This window comes from Cyphomyrmex costatus, unplaced genomic scaffold (assembly GCF_001594065.2).
Source record: "Cyphomyrmex costatus isolate MS0001 unplaced genomic scaffold, Ccosl1.0 scaffold474, whole genome shotgun sequence".
Lineage (NCBI taxonomy): Eukaryota > Metazoa > Arthropoda > Insecta > Hymenoptera > Formicidae > Cyphomyrmex > Cyphomyrmex costatus.
Genome location: NW_017279009.1, coordinates 1,163,852 through 1,180,679, shown reverse-complemented (window position 1 = coordinate 1,180,679; position 16,828 = coordinate 1,163,852). Strand labels below are relative to the sequence as shown.

At 39.1% G+C, this 16,828-nt stretch overlaps 2 protein-coding genes across 2 annotated transcripts in view; both read left to right on the top strand.

Moving 5' to 3' along the window:
- The first annotated feature begins 1,206 nt into the window (after positions 1 to 1,206).
- On the top strand, positions 1,207 to 5,946 carry Ubqn (ubiquilin). The gene is made up of 7 exons (XM_018545180.1): positions 1,207 to 1,598; positions 1,806 to 2,004; positions 2,503 to 2,791; positions 3,156 to 3,806; positions 3,909 to 4,035; positions 4,333 to 4,465; positions 4,880 to 5,946. The coding sequence occupies exons 1-7, from the start codon at positions 1,491 to 1,493 to the stop codon at positions 4,954 to 4,956; spliced, it is 1,584 nt and encodes a 527-aa protein (XP_018400682.1). The 5' UTR covers positions 1,207 to 1,490; the 3' UTR covers positions 4,957 to 5,946.
- A 2,209-nt stretch (positions 5,947 to 8,155) lies between these two features.
- The window catches only part of LOC108777866 (uncharacterized), a 31,392-nt gene continuing 22,719 nt past the window's right edge, over positions 8,156 to 16,828 (top strand). The window contains exon 1 of the mRNA XM_018544849.1: positions 8,156 to 8,802. The gene's annotated coding sequence lies outside the window, so the exon portion shown is untranslated. The remainder of the gene's footprint in view (positions 8,803 to 16,828) is intronic.

The following is a 16,828-nucleotide window of genomic DNA, read 5'->3' as shown; positions in this document are numbered from 1 at the left end:
CCAGTTCAGACAGTGCAGGCGAAAAGAACAGGCCAATGAACGCGACCAATGGCTACATTCAGGGCTGCGTTCAGAAATTACGCCTAGGTAACTCTAGGCTATAGTTTACGTTACGTATATTATATCAAAAATGCACCCAAGAGTTATCTGAGTGTAATTTCTGAACGCATCCCAGCAGACTCAATAGTTGAGTGAGCGTTCTCTGTTATTGGTGTATTCTTCAAGATTTAAAATTTGATTGAATGATCTAAAAGAATACACCAATAACAGCGAGCGCTCCCTGAACTGTTGAGTCTGCTGAACATAGCCAATGAGAGCTGTGTTCGGAAATGCACTGCCAGATTGAAAATCTATAGTATACGTAACGTGCACTATAGATTTTTAGTACTTAGCAGTGAATTTCCGAACACGGCCGAGTGCGTTCAAGCCAGGCCCGGATTAAAGGGGTCTAGGGGGGCTCTTAGGCCTATCGCACATGAAATGCATAACTGTGCATAAGCATAACATAAGGCCGCTAGACCAATGAGCATCCAGCATAAACACGCCATATTGATTAAGAGCCCCAACACAAACTTTTGCATAACGCATAAAGCATGTGCATAAGGAATTTCATTGGCCCATTTTCTTATGCATGAGTCAATGGACCAATCAAATTCTTTATGTATATAGTTTATGCGTTATGCAAAAGTCCTGTGCTCCCCGCTTAACATAAGATGCTCATTGGTCCAGGCCTTATGTTATGCTTATGTACAGTTATGCATTTCATGTGCTTAAAGTCCTGTGCTCCCCGCTTAACATAAGATGCTCATTGGTCCAGGCCTTATGTTATGCTTATGCACAGTTATGCATTTCATGTGCTATAGGCCTTAAGCGGGGAGCACAGACTTTTACATAACGCATAAAGCATGTGCATAAGGAATTTCATTGGTCCATTTTCTTATGCATGAGTCAATGGACCAATCAAATTCTTTATGTATATGGTTTATGCGTTATGCAAAAGTCTGTGCTCCCCGCTTTAACCATAATGCCAATTGCAACGGAGCCCAACTCGTAGTGTGATTACGCCTTTATATTATGTTTATGCTCCATTAATATACATTTCATGTGCGAATCGGCTTAAGTTTTCGTACAACATACGTGGACGTGCCATGAGCTTTAGCTCACGCATACTCGCGCATGTGCAGTTTAATATTGTACACGCTGGAAATTACTGGAATCGGGAGAGTTTCGGTATTGTATATATTGTAATAGTGTAATAGTTCCTCGCCGTTGCGTCGGGCGCAACGGACTAGCGGACCGCGAGGCGAGGCGAGAGCGAGGGAGTGTCGTCGCCGTCGTGTCGCGGGTGTCGTCGGTGCGCAATTCCGCGGTCGTGAGATTGAGCGAGAGAGACAGAGAAGCGAAAAGGACAAAGAGAGACGGATAGACTGAACGAAGCGTACCGAGTATCGCGCGAGCGTCGAAAGTAACGAGTCATCTACCGATCCAAGATGGCAGAAGGCCAGCAGGAGGGTGGCCCAAAAAAGATCATCATCAACGTGAAAACCCCGAAGGAAAAGCAGAGCGTGGAGATCGAGGAGAATGCGACGATAAAAGAAGTAAGTTCGGAGCAATGACGATGGCGATAGCAAGCCTCGTCCTTCTCGGTACCGTTCGCGGCGTAATCGCCGCCCCCTTGGCATTGCGCCAAGCATCAGCTGTCAAACCGATTTGGTTAGTTCGACATCTCTAATCTTGTGTTTGTTTCTTTTTTTCCTCTCTACCCCCCCCCCCTCCTCCCCTCTTTTCGTCGGACGCGCCGACAGTTTAAGGAGGCGGTTTCCAAGAAGTTTAACGCACAGGCCGATCAGCTGTGCCTCATCTTCGCCGGCAAGATCATGAAGGATCATGAGACTCTCAGCACTCACAACATCAAGGACGGCCTGGCGGTGCATCTGGTGATCAAGGCTCCACGCACTGCAGCTACCAATCAGGAGCCCAACAATCCGGCCTCGAGACCACAAGGTATTCTGTCAAGCACACTTGAATTTAATCAAATACAACAATAAAATTAAACAACAATACTATGGAACATATACCAAGTGTGCGTCGTGGAGTCTGTGTTCTTTAAATATTCCAGTTATTAATATACCTACGTATGTAGATGAGTATTAGAATAAATAATGGAATTTTTTGTCATCATCATATTACCTTTTTGTCAGCTATAGATGACACGTGAATACTTTATAATATATCTAAAAAGGTTTCTTAAAAAATGTAAAATATTTACAAATTTAATTTAGAAATTAAAAAAATTTTATTGCAATAAGTTTTAGATTAGATCTTTTCTATTTAGAATTACAATTTGATTAATACCATTAAGAAGGATTATTTAATGAAAATACTTAAGTTTTTAATTTGTAAACATGTGCATTTATAATATATGAGGAAGTGTATAATAATATTACAAAATTATATTATAAATATTTATATTGACTTATATGAGCTGTGTATAAATTACAGCTGATGTTAGTGCCAGTCCATTTGGTTTAGGGAGCTTGGGTGGATTGATGGGATTAGAGTCCCTTGGCTTAGGCTCAGCTAATTTCATAGACTTACAGCAACGCATGCAACGAGAATTGCTCTCAAATCCAGAAACAATGCGACAAGTACTCGATAATCCATTAGTTCAGAGTTTAATGAACGACCCAGAAAATATGCGCAATTTGGTTACCGCCAATCCCCAAATGCAAGAATTGATGCAACGTAATCCAGAAATCAGTCACATGTTAAATAACCCTGAACTTTTACGGTAGGTAACCTTAAATTATAATTAGAATTTACTTAAAAGCTAATTTGAATACAATAGTCAAACCGTAATATTTCTTTTTAACCTCCTCTTGATTTATAAATTGCATATATTTCACAGTATTTAAAGACCATATTTCAAAAATTTATCTTTAATTATATTTTCTTTTGCACTTCTTTTTTAAATTGAAAACTAGTTACAGTTTACATTTTCCTAGCACTTTACATTTCTCAACTTTTAGATACATTTTTTCCCTTTATATCTTGAAGTTAATTGCTGAGTCAATATTTTAAATTGCAATTTAAAAACAAGATATCATTGTGCAATATTGTATTATACAATATTATTTATGAAAATTGATTTATAGACAAACGATGGAATTGGCACGTAACCCATCAATGTTGCAAGAACTGATGCGTTCGCACGATCGAGCTCTGTCTAATCTAGAAAGCATACCTGGAGGTTATAGCGCTCTACGTCGTATGTATCGTGATATCCAGGAGCCAATGTTAGCAGCAGCAACGATTGGTCGTAATCCTTTCGCCGCTCTAGTGGAAAACAGTTCCAATCAGGACTTGCAGAATCCACAGCAGGGTCAGGAAAATCGGGATCCATTACCGAACCCGTGGAATCAAAGCCAGAACGACAGTGGTACAGTACAACAGAATCAAGGCAGAGGTTTGTTAGATTCACCAGGTATGCAGAGTCTCACGGCACAGATGATAGAGAATCCACAGTTAATGCGAAACATGCTGAATGCTCCGTATACGAGATCCATATTGGAAGCAATGGCAGCTGATCCGGCGATGGCCAGTCGGGTAATCTCAGCAAATCCGTTTCTCCGTGGTAATCCGCAAATGCAAGAGCAAATGCGTGCGATGATGCCCGCCTTCATACAACAAATGCAAAATCCACAGATACAGAGCGTTGTCACTAATCCTGACGCTCTAGCTGCCATTATGCAGATTCAGCGGGGTATGGAGCAACTGCGCACCGTCGCTCCTGAACTCGTGGAGAAGTAAGGTTTTTTATATTCACTGTACTATTTGTTTTACAAATTAATATCTTAATTTTAAGAACGTGATTATATAAGTACAAACGTATGTGTGTGTATGTTTAGTATGGGCCTTACAGTCCCACCTGCACCGACAACATCGAACACAGGCGGTACCAATTCCAGTGTACCAACTACTCAATCATCGGACAGCAATCAGCAAGACGCGTTTTCTCAATTCATGGCACGCATGGTAAGAACAACGATTTAACTTTCAAAATAATCCAATTTTCTTCTCGAAAAACAATTTTGGAATAGAGTATCCTTCTTAAAGTAATTAAATTAAATTAAATATGTAACAATGTTCTTTCAAAATAATACAGTCTTTAATAATGTGCATTAAAAAAATATATGTATAATTGTAGCATTTCGGTATAATAAGAGTCATTCTCCATATTTATTTGATTATTTAACGTTCTTAAAGGTGTATTCCTTGTATAAGTATGACATACTAGAGTATACCAAATTATATTTCATTTATGTGGATTAGGTTTCTGCTATGGCATTAAATCAAGGTGTAGAAGTTGATGGTCAACCTGTACCTCCACCAGAGGAACGTTACAGAGCACAGTTAGAGCAACTTACAGCTATGGGTTTTCTTAATAGAGATGCTAATTTACAAGGTAAGAATCATCCTAACAATGCAATTTTACTTTTTTGTCTAATTTTTTTATTCTACTTATTTTTATTTTATTTAATAATTATTATATATTTTTAAAAATGTACAACTTTATCCTATTTACATTATATTTCTGATGTGATATCGTTCACACAAACGTTATATTTTGATGTTAAAATTAAATAATATATTAAATAATATAATAAATTAAATAATATAAATAATGGCTCTTGCCCTTATCTCCTATATTAGTTGTTTAATACATATTGAGCCTTATCTCAATCATTTAAATTAAATAATGTTTGATATTACGAATATTTATAATAATATTTTTTATTTAATATAAGAACCTATTATTATTCTAATCTTTTACATTTAATTACTGCCTAAGACGTGATGTCTCTTTTTTATTTTTCAGCGTTAATTGCAACGTTCGGAGACATAAACGCTGCTGTTGAGAGACTACTCTCCAATGGACAAGTGTCTATGAGCTAACCACCAATCCGCAATACTGTTATTCCAATATTACCTTTAATTTTATCCTTATTTACCTCTTATGTTAATGTACGTAAGAGATATTTGAGGTAACTGGCTGTCAAAAATTATAAACTTATATCCTCCCTCCTTCCTCTGCTCCCTTTTTCTCAGTCTTAACGGAATACACACTACTCACTCGTTCAATTTGCAGTTTTTCTTATTTAGATTCAGATTTGTCTGTGTTTAGAGGATAAATAGAAAAATATTGATGGTCATTATTACTTGTTTCGCGATCAGTTGGTCACTTTTTTGAATCTCTCTTCTTGGTTCTTTGTCCGTGTATCCTCTTCAGTGTGCTCTACATACAATCAATTTCCTATGCTCTCAGATCATTTGAATCAACTATTTTTCCTCTATTCCTTTTTTTCAATCGCAATTCTACATATGCATAGGATGGAAATGTTGCACGTTTCAGCTTTCACCTACTTTCTCACAACTTGTGAACATATAATCGCATCATATGGTAATTTGAATGATGAAGTAATGAGTAATGGAGAATATTACAGTCACGAAACTAGTTTTCTACAATGACAATGCATTATTATATCAATATTTTCTTTAAATTTTTGATATTAATATTGATTCCACGCATGTATTACTGCTCTGATAGTTTCACAATTTTATAATTTATATTTTCACAATTACATTAGTTGTCCAAATATAAATATAAATAATACAGTAGGACACACCGCAAAAATTAGTTTCGTGAATGTTGTATTTTAGAAACAAGGAATTAACAAATAGTTTAATAGGACGACAAATCTGTCAAACAAAAAATCCGAATTTGACACTTCGTTTTGGCATCTTGTATATAGGAAATTCGGGATGTGGAAGAATATTCATATTATGATAGAAATAAAAAAAATCCTAAAATATATGATTAACGAAAAAATTAACTTGCAAGTATTCTTCCTCTGCCTCCCCCCATTCTTCAGTTTTAGGTATGTTGTAGAGATAAAAAGTATAAGAGATATATATATATATTTTTTTTATATGTGCTCTTACTTTTATATGTGCTTTAGAATAGAATTTACACTCGTTATTGTTTCGACGAAATACGTTTAAAACTTAAAAATCGATTCCTTTCATCCCTTTTGTACGCTTACATTATAAAATACATATCTTTTGTTTTGTGTGATTTAAACTACAGTTATCTATAGTGTTTCAATATTGGCGGGGGCAAGAAGAGTGGATACTTAAGTATTTTCATGTAAATAAATGAATCGTATATCATGACCCTTTGAAGAACAGAAATTTAAATAATCAGAATAAGAGAGGAAAGATAGTTGACGAAAATCTTGGAACACAGGAAATCGATTATAGCTCGTAATCGATGTCATTTTTCCGTGTAAATTTTGTTCAAATGTCGAGCTAATTATGCGTAGATTGTAATACGATAATATTCACAACACAGTTCATTACCGCGTAATATCTTTACGACGTTTCTTAGGAGTATGAACGGAACCCGCATGGAAAATATAGATTGCCGCTATTTAACAAACTCGCTTTCTCGGCTTCATCGATTGATCGAGAGTGTATTCGCAGTACAGTCAATCATCCCTTTTGCTTTCAGATATCCTGATACTTGTAATCTTATAGCAAGGTATGTTATTTGTACGTTCTCAATAAAGGAACGACCGAACGTTGAAATTCATTGGGAGTGAATGATTTTTGCTGCACGAATTTCGTAATTATTTTATACACATGTATGTATGTATATATAACTCGTATATATATAACACATACATATATATATATATATATACACACACACACACATATATATAAATATGTTGTACGCAAATGAGATATATGTTGGAGTATTGGCGGGATCCGCGTTATATTCGAAGAGTACGGTTTGACGATCCGTTCTATAATACGGTTTACGTAAGTTTTATAGATACCGAGCATAAATAAACAACAACGGCTTTCTTTAACATGCATACCAATGTGCACTGTATCTTTGTTGGTTTAACTTTGATTGTAGGATAACGACTATTATGATTAAGCGTTATATGTCTTGTAATACAAATTTAGAAATTTGTAGCGTGATAACTGAGAAGCATACGGCATACAACTTGTTTATAGAAGAATATGCGTGATAAAGATCCAACGCTATTACACCCACATGTAAAACATGTGAATTTGAAAGAAAGCACCCAATCGTCGGTTAGCTCTAAGATATAAGGATTAAAAAAAAAAAGGTGTATGTTGTAAATTATCCTCTTCGGGAGAAAAAAAAACAGATATATATATATATATATAATTTTAATATTTTTGATTGATGTACGATTACGATAAATATCCATGATGCGCATTATATTATCGTTTACGTGTATTCATTATACTTCAATGAAGAACAAAACATTTTGCTGTAAAAAAAAGCGATTCTATTACAAAATAAAGTTACGGTTGATTCATATCCATTGATTAAACGCTATCGACACCCTGTCGCAAAGCGACTATTGATAAAAAAAAAAGGCCCGATTAAAAAAAAATAAATTCAATTTTATTCGCCTAATTTTGTCTTGATTTGGATTTATAAGACTTTGTACCTGCCTTCACCAATGTGCATTAACTTTAATCTTCGACTTGCTCTTTATTTTTTTTTCATTCTTAGAACTAGAAAAAATGAAGAGTTAGTTGAACCACGATTAAACTCGAAATTAAAATACATTAGCACTTAATAACTAAAATTCAATCTACGATGGTAGAAACGGCCATAAAAAGAATTAATAACAGTTATAAATCGAGTCACAAACAGTTATAAATTGATCTCACATTTGTGGCATCGAGCCTAATAAAAGAAAGATAATAAAAGAGCATCAGTTGTGAATCGAAATTGAAGTAAATCTACATTAACAAATATTAAAAACTTTTTAGAACCACATACAATTGATAAACAATAAACAAGAAGAAGGAAGCCAATAACGGTCAAGCTGGATCACAATGTTTATTATATAATCATGTGTGAATTTTATATACTGCGTATGTAGTAAAGTTCACACATAATTATAATAAGCATTGAAATCGACATTAAGTAGAAACGAGCAGTACGAGCTAAGAGTTCCTCTGATACAGTGGGTGTCCCCGCCATCGCGAAACGGTCGTGAGCGCGACGAGGACGGGCCAGCGAGCCGAGTCGGTCCAAGTCAGTCCGTGCTGGTCGTTCGGCCGGTTCGGTTGGTGTGCGAGCGTGCAGCGTGACGTGACGTGACGTGCGTGCGCCGCGCCGCGCCGCGCCGGCTACGAGATCTAGCAGCTGCCGCTCTCGCGAACCGAGTGTCGGTTGACGTTTCGCCCCGTGAGAAACCCGTTGTCGAGTCTGCGCGTGTGTGCGGTCGGTATGCGGGCAGCCCCGTTGGCTGGCTGGCTGGTTAGTCGGTCGGTTGGTTGCTTGGTTGGCTGGCTGCTGGTTCGGGCATCCTCTCACGTGCGTGCGTCCCCGCGCGCGGATCTCCCGTGAGTGTGTGTTTTATGGGCTTTTAACGTTTTTCGCGTCTTGCGTTTGCGCGCGCGCGCGCGCGCGTGTGTGTGAGTTTGAAAATTTGAAAAACAACGTGCGCGAGTGCTGTCTGCGGATAGCCGTGAAAAGGAGGAAAAAAAAAAAGGAAAAAAAAAAAAAAAAAACAAGAAGAGAGGCGGCCCGTCGCAAACAAGTATCGGATTAAGGATTTTTCCATCTTTTCACCAAGAGGATTTGTACGTGCGATCTCGACTTCTTTTCTCCCTCGTCGTCGTCGACGTCGTAAGGAAACGATCGGAAACGACGGTGTACAAGCCTATAGCGGAATATGGCACGAGGTAAGTTAGCTGCCCGCCCGGTTTCACTTATCAGGGACAGCTCCGAGCCCTTTCGCTGCTCCTCTCTTTTCTTCCTCCTTCCTCACCTCTATCCGTGTTTTCTCTCTTTCTCGTGAGACAGCGCACGTTTTTGATATTCCTTTCAACAAATTGCCGCGAATAGACGCGCGAGAGCCACTGAAATCTCTCACTTTTTCTCTTTCTCCGTTTCACTCGCTGCCGCCTCTCCGTCGCGCTCGCGCAGCATCCCGTGCTCCTCTCTCGGCATACCGAAACCGGTATAATTTCGTGAGTCCAGACTTCTGTAACCCCGTATATAAATGCATGAACATGAATTCCGTCTAGGTCCACATTTTTTCTTTTCTTTTTTATTTCCTTCTCTTTAATTTATCCGATCATCCGTCACGCTTCCCGCATTCGTCAGGCTGAAATGTCACAAACGTCTCCCGCGTCGTCCTATATGAACGTGAGAGAACGCAAAAATGTTCCGTTAGCGCGCGAGAATACGCGTGACAGAGCCTCTCGTGTATCATTGCGTCTTTTGTGCGCGAAGCCGCTTTTTGTACGTCAATCAATTCTTATTGAGAAATTTATTAATGGATGTTCCGTTAGCGCGCGGCGTTCGCGCTCGAATGATGGCAAAAGCACGGCGCGGCACAGTGCGGCGCAACGTTCGCGTGCATTCACGTTGAAATCGTATATCTTTCGATCGCGGTCTCTCATTCGATTTCTAATTTGAAAAATAACTCTCGATTGGAGCGTGAGTCTCGGTATGTTTTGATTATTTGCATTCAAACGTATCGCGAGCAACTCCGGTAATCGATTTAGGCTCAACCCAGAATTCTGCCAACATAAAATTCTCAATTTTTTCGTACCTTTTTCTCGAATTAGAAAAGATAAATCTGAGATAAATTAAACCGGGATTAAGGTTAATTTTTTATGTTAATAGTATATTAGGCCACACTTTCGAGCAATTAAAATAAATTAACTAATGACTGTTGTAATTGTATTATATCGATTTAATTGTTCTATATTATATTTCTTTCAAAACCTTAAGACAGTTTTTTTTTTCTAATTCTTTCCTAAAATAAACAAGGTTTTCCTTTTAAACAAATATAACATGGAAAATTCAGTGTTACCCGTTTTGTTCATTAAAAAAATTGTTTTATGTTCGAAAAATAACAGGGGCGAGTTTTTTAATTCATCAATTGATCGGGTGAATTATACGAAATACAACTTTGTTTCGTAAAATTCATTAATCGATGAATTAAGAAAACTCACCTAGCATTAAATATTACATATTAAATATTACAAAATACAGAACTGAAGTAAATGCGTCTACTTTTTCAATACCGACTCCGATCGTGTTAATCTTTATTTCATTTTCACACTCAAATCAATGACCCAGTTTAGAACATAATAATTGAATTAAAAAGTGTCTTATTTCTGTAAGAGACATTTTTAGATCGGCAAGCTGCTTCTGTGAAAAATCTGATCGATATATACTCACGTAGCGTACTGGATATATAAATTCGATAATTTAGAACGGCTGCTATTAAAAGTCTTTTTTCTAACAAATTATTTAGAATATAAACAAGAAAATGGACAGGAATTATTACAGGAATGTCGCAACTATTATCTGTTACGTATCATTTAAAAATACAAATAGACTTTTGATCGCGTAAAACTGGTCGGACTGGTCGGATTGTAGAACTACACTCTATTATCATGTCATGGGAAAAAAGCGGCGACATCGCGATCTACGAACTTTCAGCTGACCAAGTTCGCAAGATAGCGTGCTGTCAGCCCTGTGTAATTTGCAAAATGAAGAAAGAGGAGGAAAAAACAGGAACGTAATAATGAGGTCACGAACGAGATTAGTTCGTGCCTTACATCATCGCCGTAAGAGTTCATGCCGTTTCGGTCGTTTCGTATCCCCGCCAAACGTTGCTTATACACGACCTATTTTTTCCGATCGAACAAACACGCGCGTGTCTTCACCACGTGCTCTCTCTCTCTCTCTCTCTCTCTCTCTCTCTCTCTCTCTCTCTCTCCCTCCATTATTATATTATCATCGTTAGACCAACAGGCCGTTCATTTATCTTACAACGCGCTGCATTCTGAGGCAGTCACGCGTAGGTCATAAAATTAGTTTGGAAACGAAAATGGCGCTGTTGTTTTATCACGTTCCGTGACATTCCGTCGACGAATTCCTATTGCATCGATCCTAACACATTGGGCGGATGCACTCTGTCAGTGAATTGAGTCCCGATGACGAGAATGTAACACGAAGGCTCTGGAATTCAAGGTCGCATTATTAAGAAGCATGTCGAGACGGGTTTACCGGATTTGTCGTTTACCGGAGAGGACAATCCGCTCGCATGGCGGGCGGACATTAAAGTCAGAAAATAGCGAAAGCGACGAAAATCGAATATTTAAGCGTAAAACTTCTTGAAATTCAGCCGATTGTTACTTGTACTTGCCAATGCCGACAGTGATGCGCGTTTCATCGCGATAACAAATACAATCTCTGTAGATTCGCGACAGGTGTATTGTGTCAACGGCAGGAATGCATTCCCGAGGACATTCGAGTGCTCTTTTTCTCTTCGCATATTGATATCAGTTTTTTCTTTAAATGGAACTCCTGTTTTCCATTCGTCCTCCTTGCACAGTTGGGTAATTTAAATAAATGTTTTATATGTCGTGTGCTATATTTTAAACATATATCGAATATTTTAATTGCAGGTCAATATATTTAAAACATGCGTTAAAAAAATTTGACACAAACTTGTAGAATAAACATATCAATCTAGTCATATCTTTATTCTAGCATACTTATCTACGATAGTAAAATTTATTGTTCGATCTCTGCAAAAAAAAATTAATTTTTCAATATAAAAGAGCACCATTATACAATATACATAAAATATTATAAACAAAAATACAGCTGAAGCTAAATAAACATAAAGTTTAGCTATCACTTAAATTTTATTTATTTAGCTTCAGCTGTATTTTTGTGTAGTAATATATAAATTTTACTAAATGTAATAATATATTTGGAAACTCTCTCTTTAAAGCCAGGACGACAATGCTGCGACGTCTCTGAAAATCTATCAGTTTCGAATTTTTAGATACGTGGTGTCCGCAAATTAACATTCTCGCGTTCACAAAGATGATCCCTCATAAGCAACACGATACTTGGTCCTAAGTTTGACGATCAGTCCGCGACGATATCCTGCGAGGAAGAAAAGGAGGAGGAGGAGGAAGCACTCTGGTGTCCTGTTCTGTCGCGATCCGATTTGTGCGCGGGGTCAGCTTTTTTTAGTTTCTCCATTCGGGAATATGAGACGCGCGCGTTTCAGCTTTAATATCCGCAGTATACGTTCTGGTTTACCTCCTCCTGCACTCCGGAGGCTCCACTCTGCGGAGAACGTCAAACCCCTGAGATTTTCCCCACAAAGTGGCAGCGTGTGGCATCGTATTCACGCGTTAACCGCATAACGACTCGTTTCCTCGTCTCTTGGCTGGCGGTATCGACGGCGGCGATAATTCCATCTTCTCGTGTAAATCACATATTAACACTCTTCGCAAACAGGATCACGTGTACGCGTGCAACGAACAAGAGTCGTAAAGCCGACAATTACGAGCAACACTGGCTTTCAAATGGTTCTGATGAGGGATATAATATACCATTATAATACCATATAATGTATATAAATTAATAAAAATATAATAGATTAATGAAATAGGATTTTAAGTAAATATAGCTTTAGTCGACAAGCATCGAAAAAAGAAATGAAGAACAGAGTCTTGTAAGAATTTTTGTTTCTGTGCAGAGATTTTGGACAAAGAACCTATCTATCTATGTATACCTTGAACTTTTGCTTACAATTTTTATTCTATATACGTGCAGTTATAATTATAGTCGCTTTTTTTAAAAAAAAAAAAAAAAAAAAAAAAAAAAATATGAATTACTCCCGCCAGGATGTTAGTGTTGTAACACATTTTAAACGTTGGCGTGAGGCCAAATTGCGCGCGGCTTTAAGCCGCACCATAGAATTATACTCTCGGTGTGTGCGGTCGCACGGTATGTCGTTTTGCAATTTTCTCTCCTTTCCCACAATTCTTCTTTGCGTTCTCTCTTACCTTTGCCCGATCCTAGTCGGCGCTCTCCTCCTTACTCGTACTTTCTCATCTCATCTCCCGAAGCAGCCGCATTGTTCGAGAACGAATTCGCGATCTTTTCTAGTAAAAGATATAGTAAGGATAGAACTGGCTCTACTAATATCAACCGACACTAATGTATGGCTATTAATTAAATTGTCCATCACTGTCCACTGTAATTAGTAGTACGAAAAAAACTTAACGAATTGATTAAATTGTAGAAGAAATTATAATCTCGACGATAATGTGATATCTCGTGAACGTATGCAATTTTCACGCTTTTACTTTAAGTGTTTTACGTAGAGTACGAGGAGAGGAAGATTCTTATTTATTTTACACTCTAATTTCTTCACCTCTATAGATAACCTCTATCCAGGAGATAGATATCTCCCGGAATACAATGGAGATATCTTCTGGATAAAATTATCCGCGACTTATCTGGAAGTGAAGAAACTCGACGTAAAGCAATTTATTCGTGCAAATTCTTTTATTCTCAACTGAGATTCAAAGAGATTCAAATTTCAACTTTAGGAATCCTTCTAACAATTAACGGAAATTCAAAGAATGCGTCTAAAAGTTCTGAAAGTATCTGACTATAATCTACCGAGTTTCATTCACCGAGATTGACGGATAAGTAAAGTTAAAAACGGCGTGTGCGCGGTAGTTATATGTGTATAAAAGATTACGCTAATTCCTGTCTAATAAAAAACAGCTGAATGTCTGCTGGTTTTTATGTATACCGCTCGTTTCGAGCTACCTTGTGCATCCAAATTCCTCAGCGGTTTCCGCCTCGCCCTTCATACCGAGGCCAAGGAATGACATGCCGTTCATTCGCGATCCACTGCGTAGTCTATCAGGCTCTTGCTTGCGCGCGTACCTGCTTCTCCACCTGTTTTCTCGAGAGCAACACGACTCGCCGGGCAGGTAACAGCGAACCCGGATCGCTCTTCGTTACATGCGATTCCGCGAAACGGCGACGGATAGAGTAAAACCGTCACGGATACCGGCGTTGGTCAGTTGCGGAGAGGAAAAAAGGAGAAAGGAAGGAAGATGAGGAAGAAGAAGAGGAGCTCGTCAACGCAGAGAGTGACTCTCTGTAAATGATTGAGAGTGCTCGTCGAGCGTTTCTTGTGTGCCATAATGCAAGCAAGAGCGATCGCGGCCATCATCAGAGAGGGGCAGAGAGAGAGAGAGAGAGAGAGAGAGGAGAGAGGAAGGGGGGAAAGGGAGAAGAGCCGACAGAGAGAGGAGCCGGCCACAGATAGAGGCAAGACAGAGAAAGTCAGGTACGCAGAGAGAAACGACGCGCGGCATCGGGAAGTAAGGAGAGAGAAAAGAGCAGGAGGGGGGGGGGGGGAGGGGAAGGGACCGTTGCGGGGCCCTAGCCGCGCGTCCATTCAGCAGGCACCTGCCACGTAAATTCAGTGGGCCCGGGCGCGTACGTGTACACCCGTGTTCGAGAACACAAGCCGAGAGTTGGTTCGCGCGTGTGAAAGAGCGAAGAGTATATATATATATATATATATATATACGCACAGGGCAGAAGGGTATACGAGAGAAGAGTGTACGCGGTAGGTAAAAGGAGCGAGGATATAGAGGGTGAGAAGGCAATGAGAGGGAAGAGATCGGATCCACGGTCGTGTCTTCTAAGAAGGAAGGAGGAAGAAGAAGAGAAGCCCCTTAGGTAGAGATCTCTCTTACATCACTCGCGCTCTTGCGTCGTTCCTCTAACACTAACCTGCATATAGCGGCTCAACGGAAGAAAAAGAAAAAGAAGAGACACCGATAGTATAATCCTCTCTACCCTTCCAACCCTTCTCGATCTTTCGTCCATTTGCTTGGCCCTTTTATGTAGGGCCCCTTTGCGCTCGTTATTCGAACGAGCTCTTCTTCTCTTACCGCGGTGTGGGGTGAGAGCTCTTATCTCCTTTTCCTCGTGTCTTTCTCCCCTCCCCTCCCCTCCCTCCCCCTTCTTCTCTTTTCCTTTCCGTTCCCTTGCATTCGCCACATCGATCCCTTCAACCGCCCTTCCTCTCCTATTCTTACATCCCTTTGTCCTTTTCCCCCGAAGTTGCAGGCATGCGAGTCAACTGTACCTTGCAACTGTTATCTAGGCAACGACCTTGCCTTCTCCTGTCTCTCTCTCTCTCTCTCTCTCTCTTTCTCTCTCCTTCTCTTCTTCTCGTCCTGTCTTCCTTGCCCTCTCGTCGCCACGTCGAGGCTCGACTCCACGATCGGATCTCGGTGTACATACGTATACTGGCGCGGAGGCGCAAGTTCATCGGTCCGCGGTCGGAAAATCATTGACCTTGCTGCGGATCTAGCCGCACTGATCTGCCTCCCTCTCTCTTCCCCCTGGGGGTGGCTATTTGCGCCAATTGCCCGTTATGTGAAAATGGAAACATTCAAAGAATGTGTTGCTCTACACTCCAGCGTCAATCCATCCATGATACTGCCCATGGCAGTATTTCATGATTATTCATGACGGCGAAACACTTTTGTTTTTATAACACACACAGCATGCAATGAAATCATTGGATATTAAAATTGATATGATTGTGATGTAAATACATATATCTATACTGGCTATAATTCTGCTTGAATTCGTTACAAATAAATAAATAAAAAATATTCCTTTACTTTCACTTTCGATTTTGCATTTGATCTTTCAAGACAAGGATCCTCTTCGTAACGTCCATGATAATTCCAATAGGTTCGGTGATCTGCCTTTAAAGGATAACGGAAATAAATTTCGGGAACGATGGCGCGTTACGAGCATATATTTATGGTGCCTCCTCGCGCGTCGGTAACATTAAGTACTCGGCTTGCACGAGATACATGGTCATTAGGTGTTTTCAAAGGAACCTGTCTGCAAAGGCCAAATTCCATTGGTTCTCCAATCTGAAATGTTAGACTTCGCCTCACAGATTGCATTATAACGTTATGGCGACACGTCTTCCGGGATGTTCACACCGCTGTATGCTAGATCATTAACGCAACTTGGCGAGTCTCGCATTCACGGGATCCACCAGATGGCCTGTGTGAACATATTCTGTACTTTTAGGTCTAAAAATGAAAATTACACGTAAAAGACAAAGTACAAATGTATCACCGATTTAAAATGAAAACACTTGCTCATTATATTGATGAAGTAACTTGGAAATTTGCAAACGCGAATGTACAATGTATGCATATGTGTATTCGATCATAATCCGCGCAAGTCAAATCGAAAGCATTATGAATATGATATATGCATCTAAAGAATGAATTTAACTCTTTAGACTACGAGGATTTATTTTTAAAATCTTGCAGCTTTTCCTGAGTAAAATATTTGTTAATAATTCATTATTTTTTATCGTATTTTTTGCCTCCAAATGCTTGACACTGTCACTGTAGTAGTTTTTTCTCGTCTTATAAAGAACAAACAAAGGTAATTCTTAATTCGAATGGATATCGAAATATCGTTCGGAGAATAAATTACGTTGTATCACGTAATAACCAATGATGGAAGTTTGAAAATGATTTGCGAGCGTTAAATAAATTGCAACGCGGTGCGATTAAAACAATTACAGTTTGAACATACATTAAGTAGGATAGAAGTATGTGCGTGTTCATCTTTCTGAGAGATCTATTTATCTCTTAAATATCGATCGCTGATATGGACGCGATATAACCAGGAGAGCTGGTTGTCGATCGTGAATGTCGACGAGAAATAAAAAGGAAAAAAGAAAACGAAGCCGCAACCACGATGGAAGATGACGAAGTCATGAAATTGGATAAGAACGGTATAGGACTTCGGTCGTAGCCGGGGAAACCTTACACTCGTACGTAATCCCATAATTTCGTTGACCGCGTCGTGAAC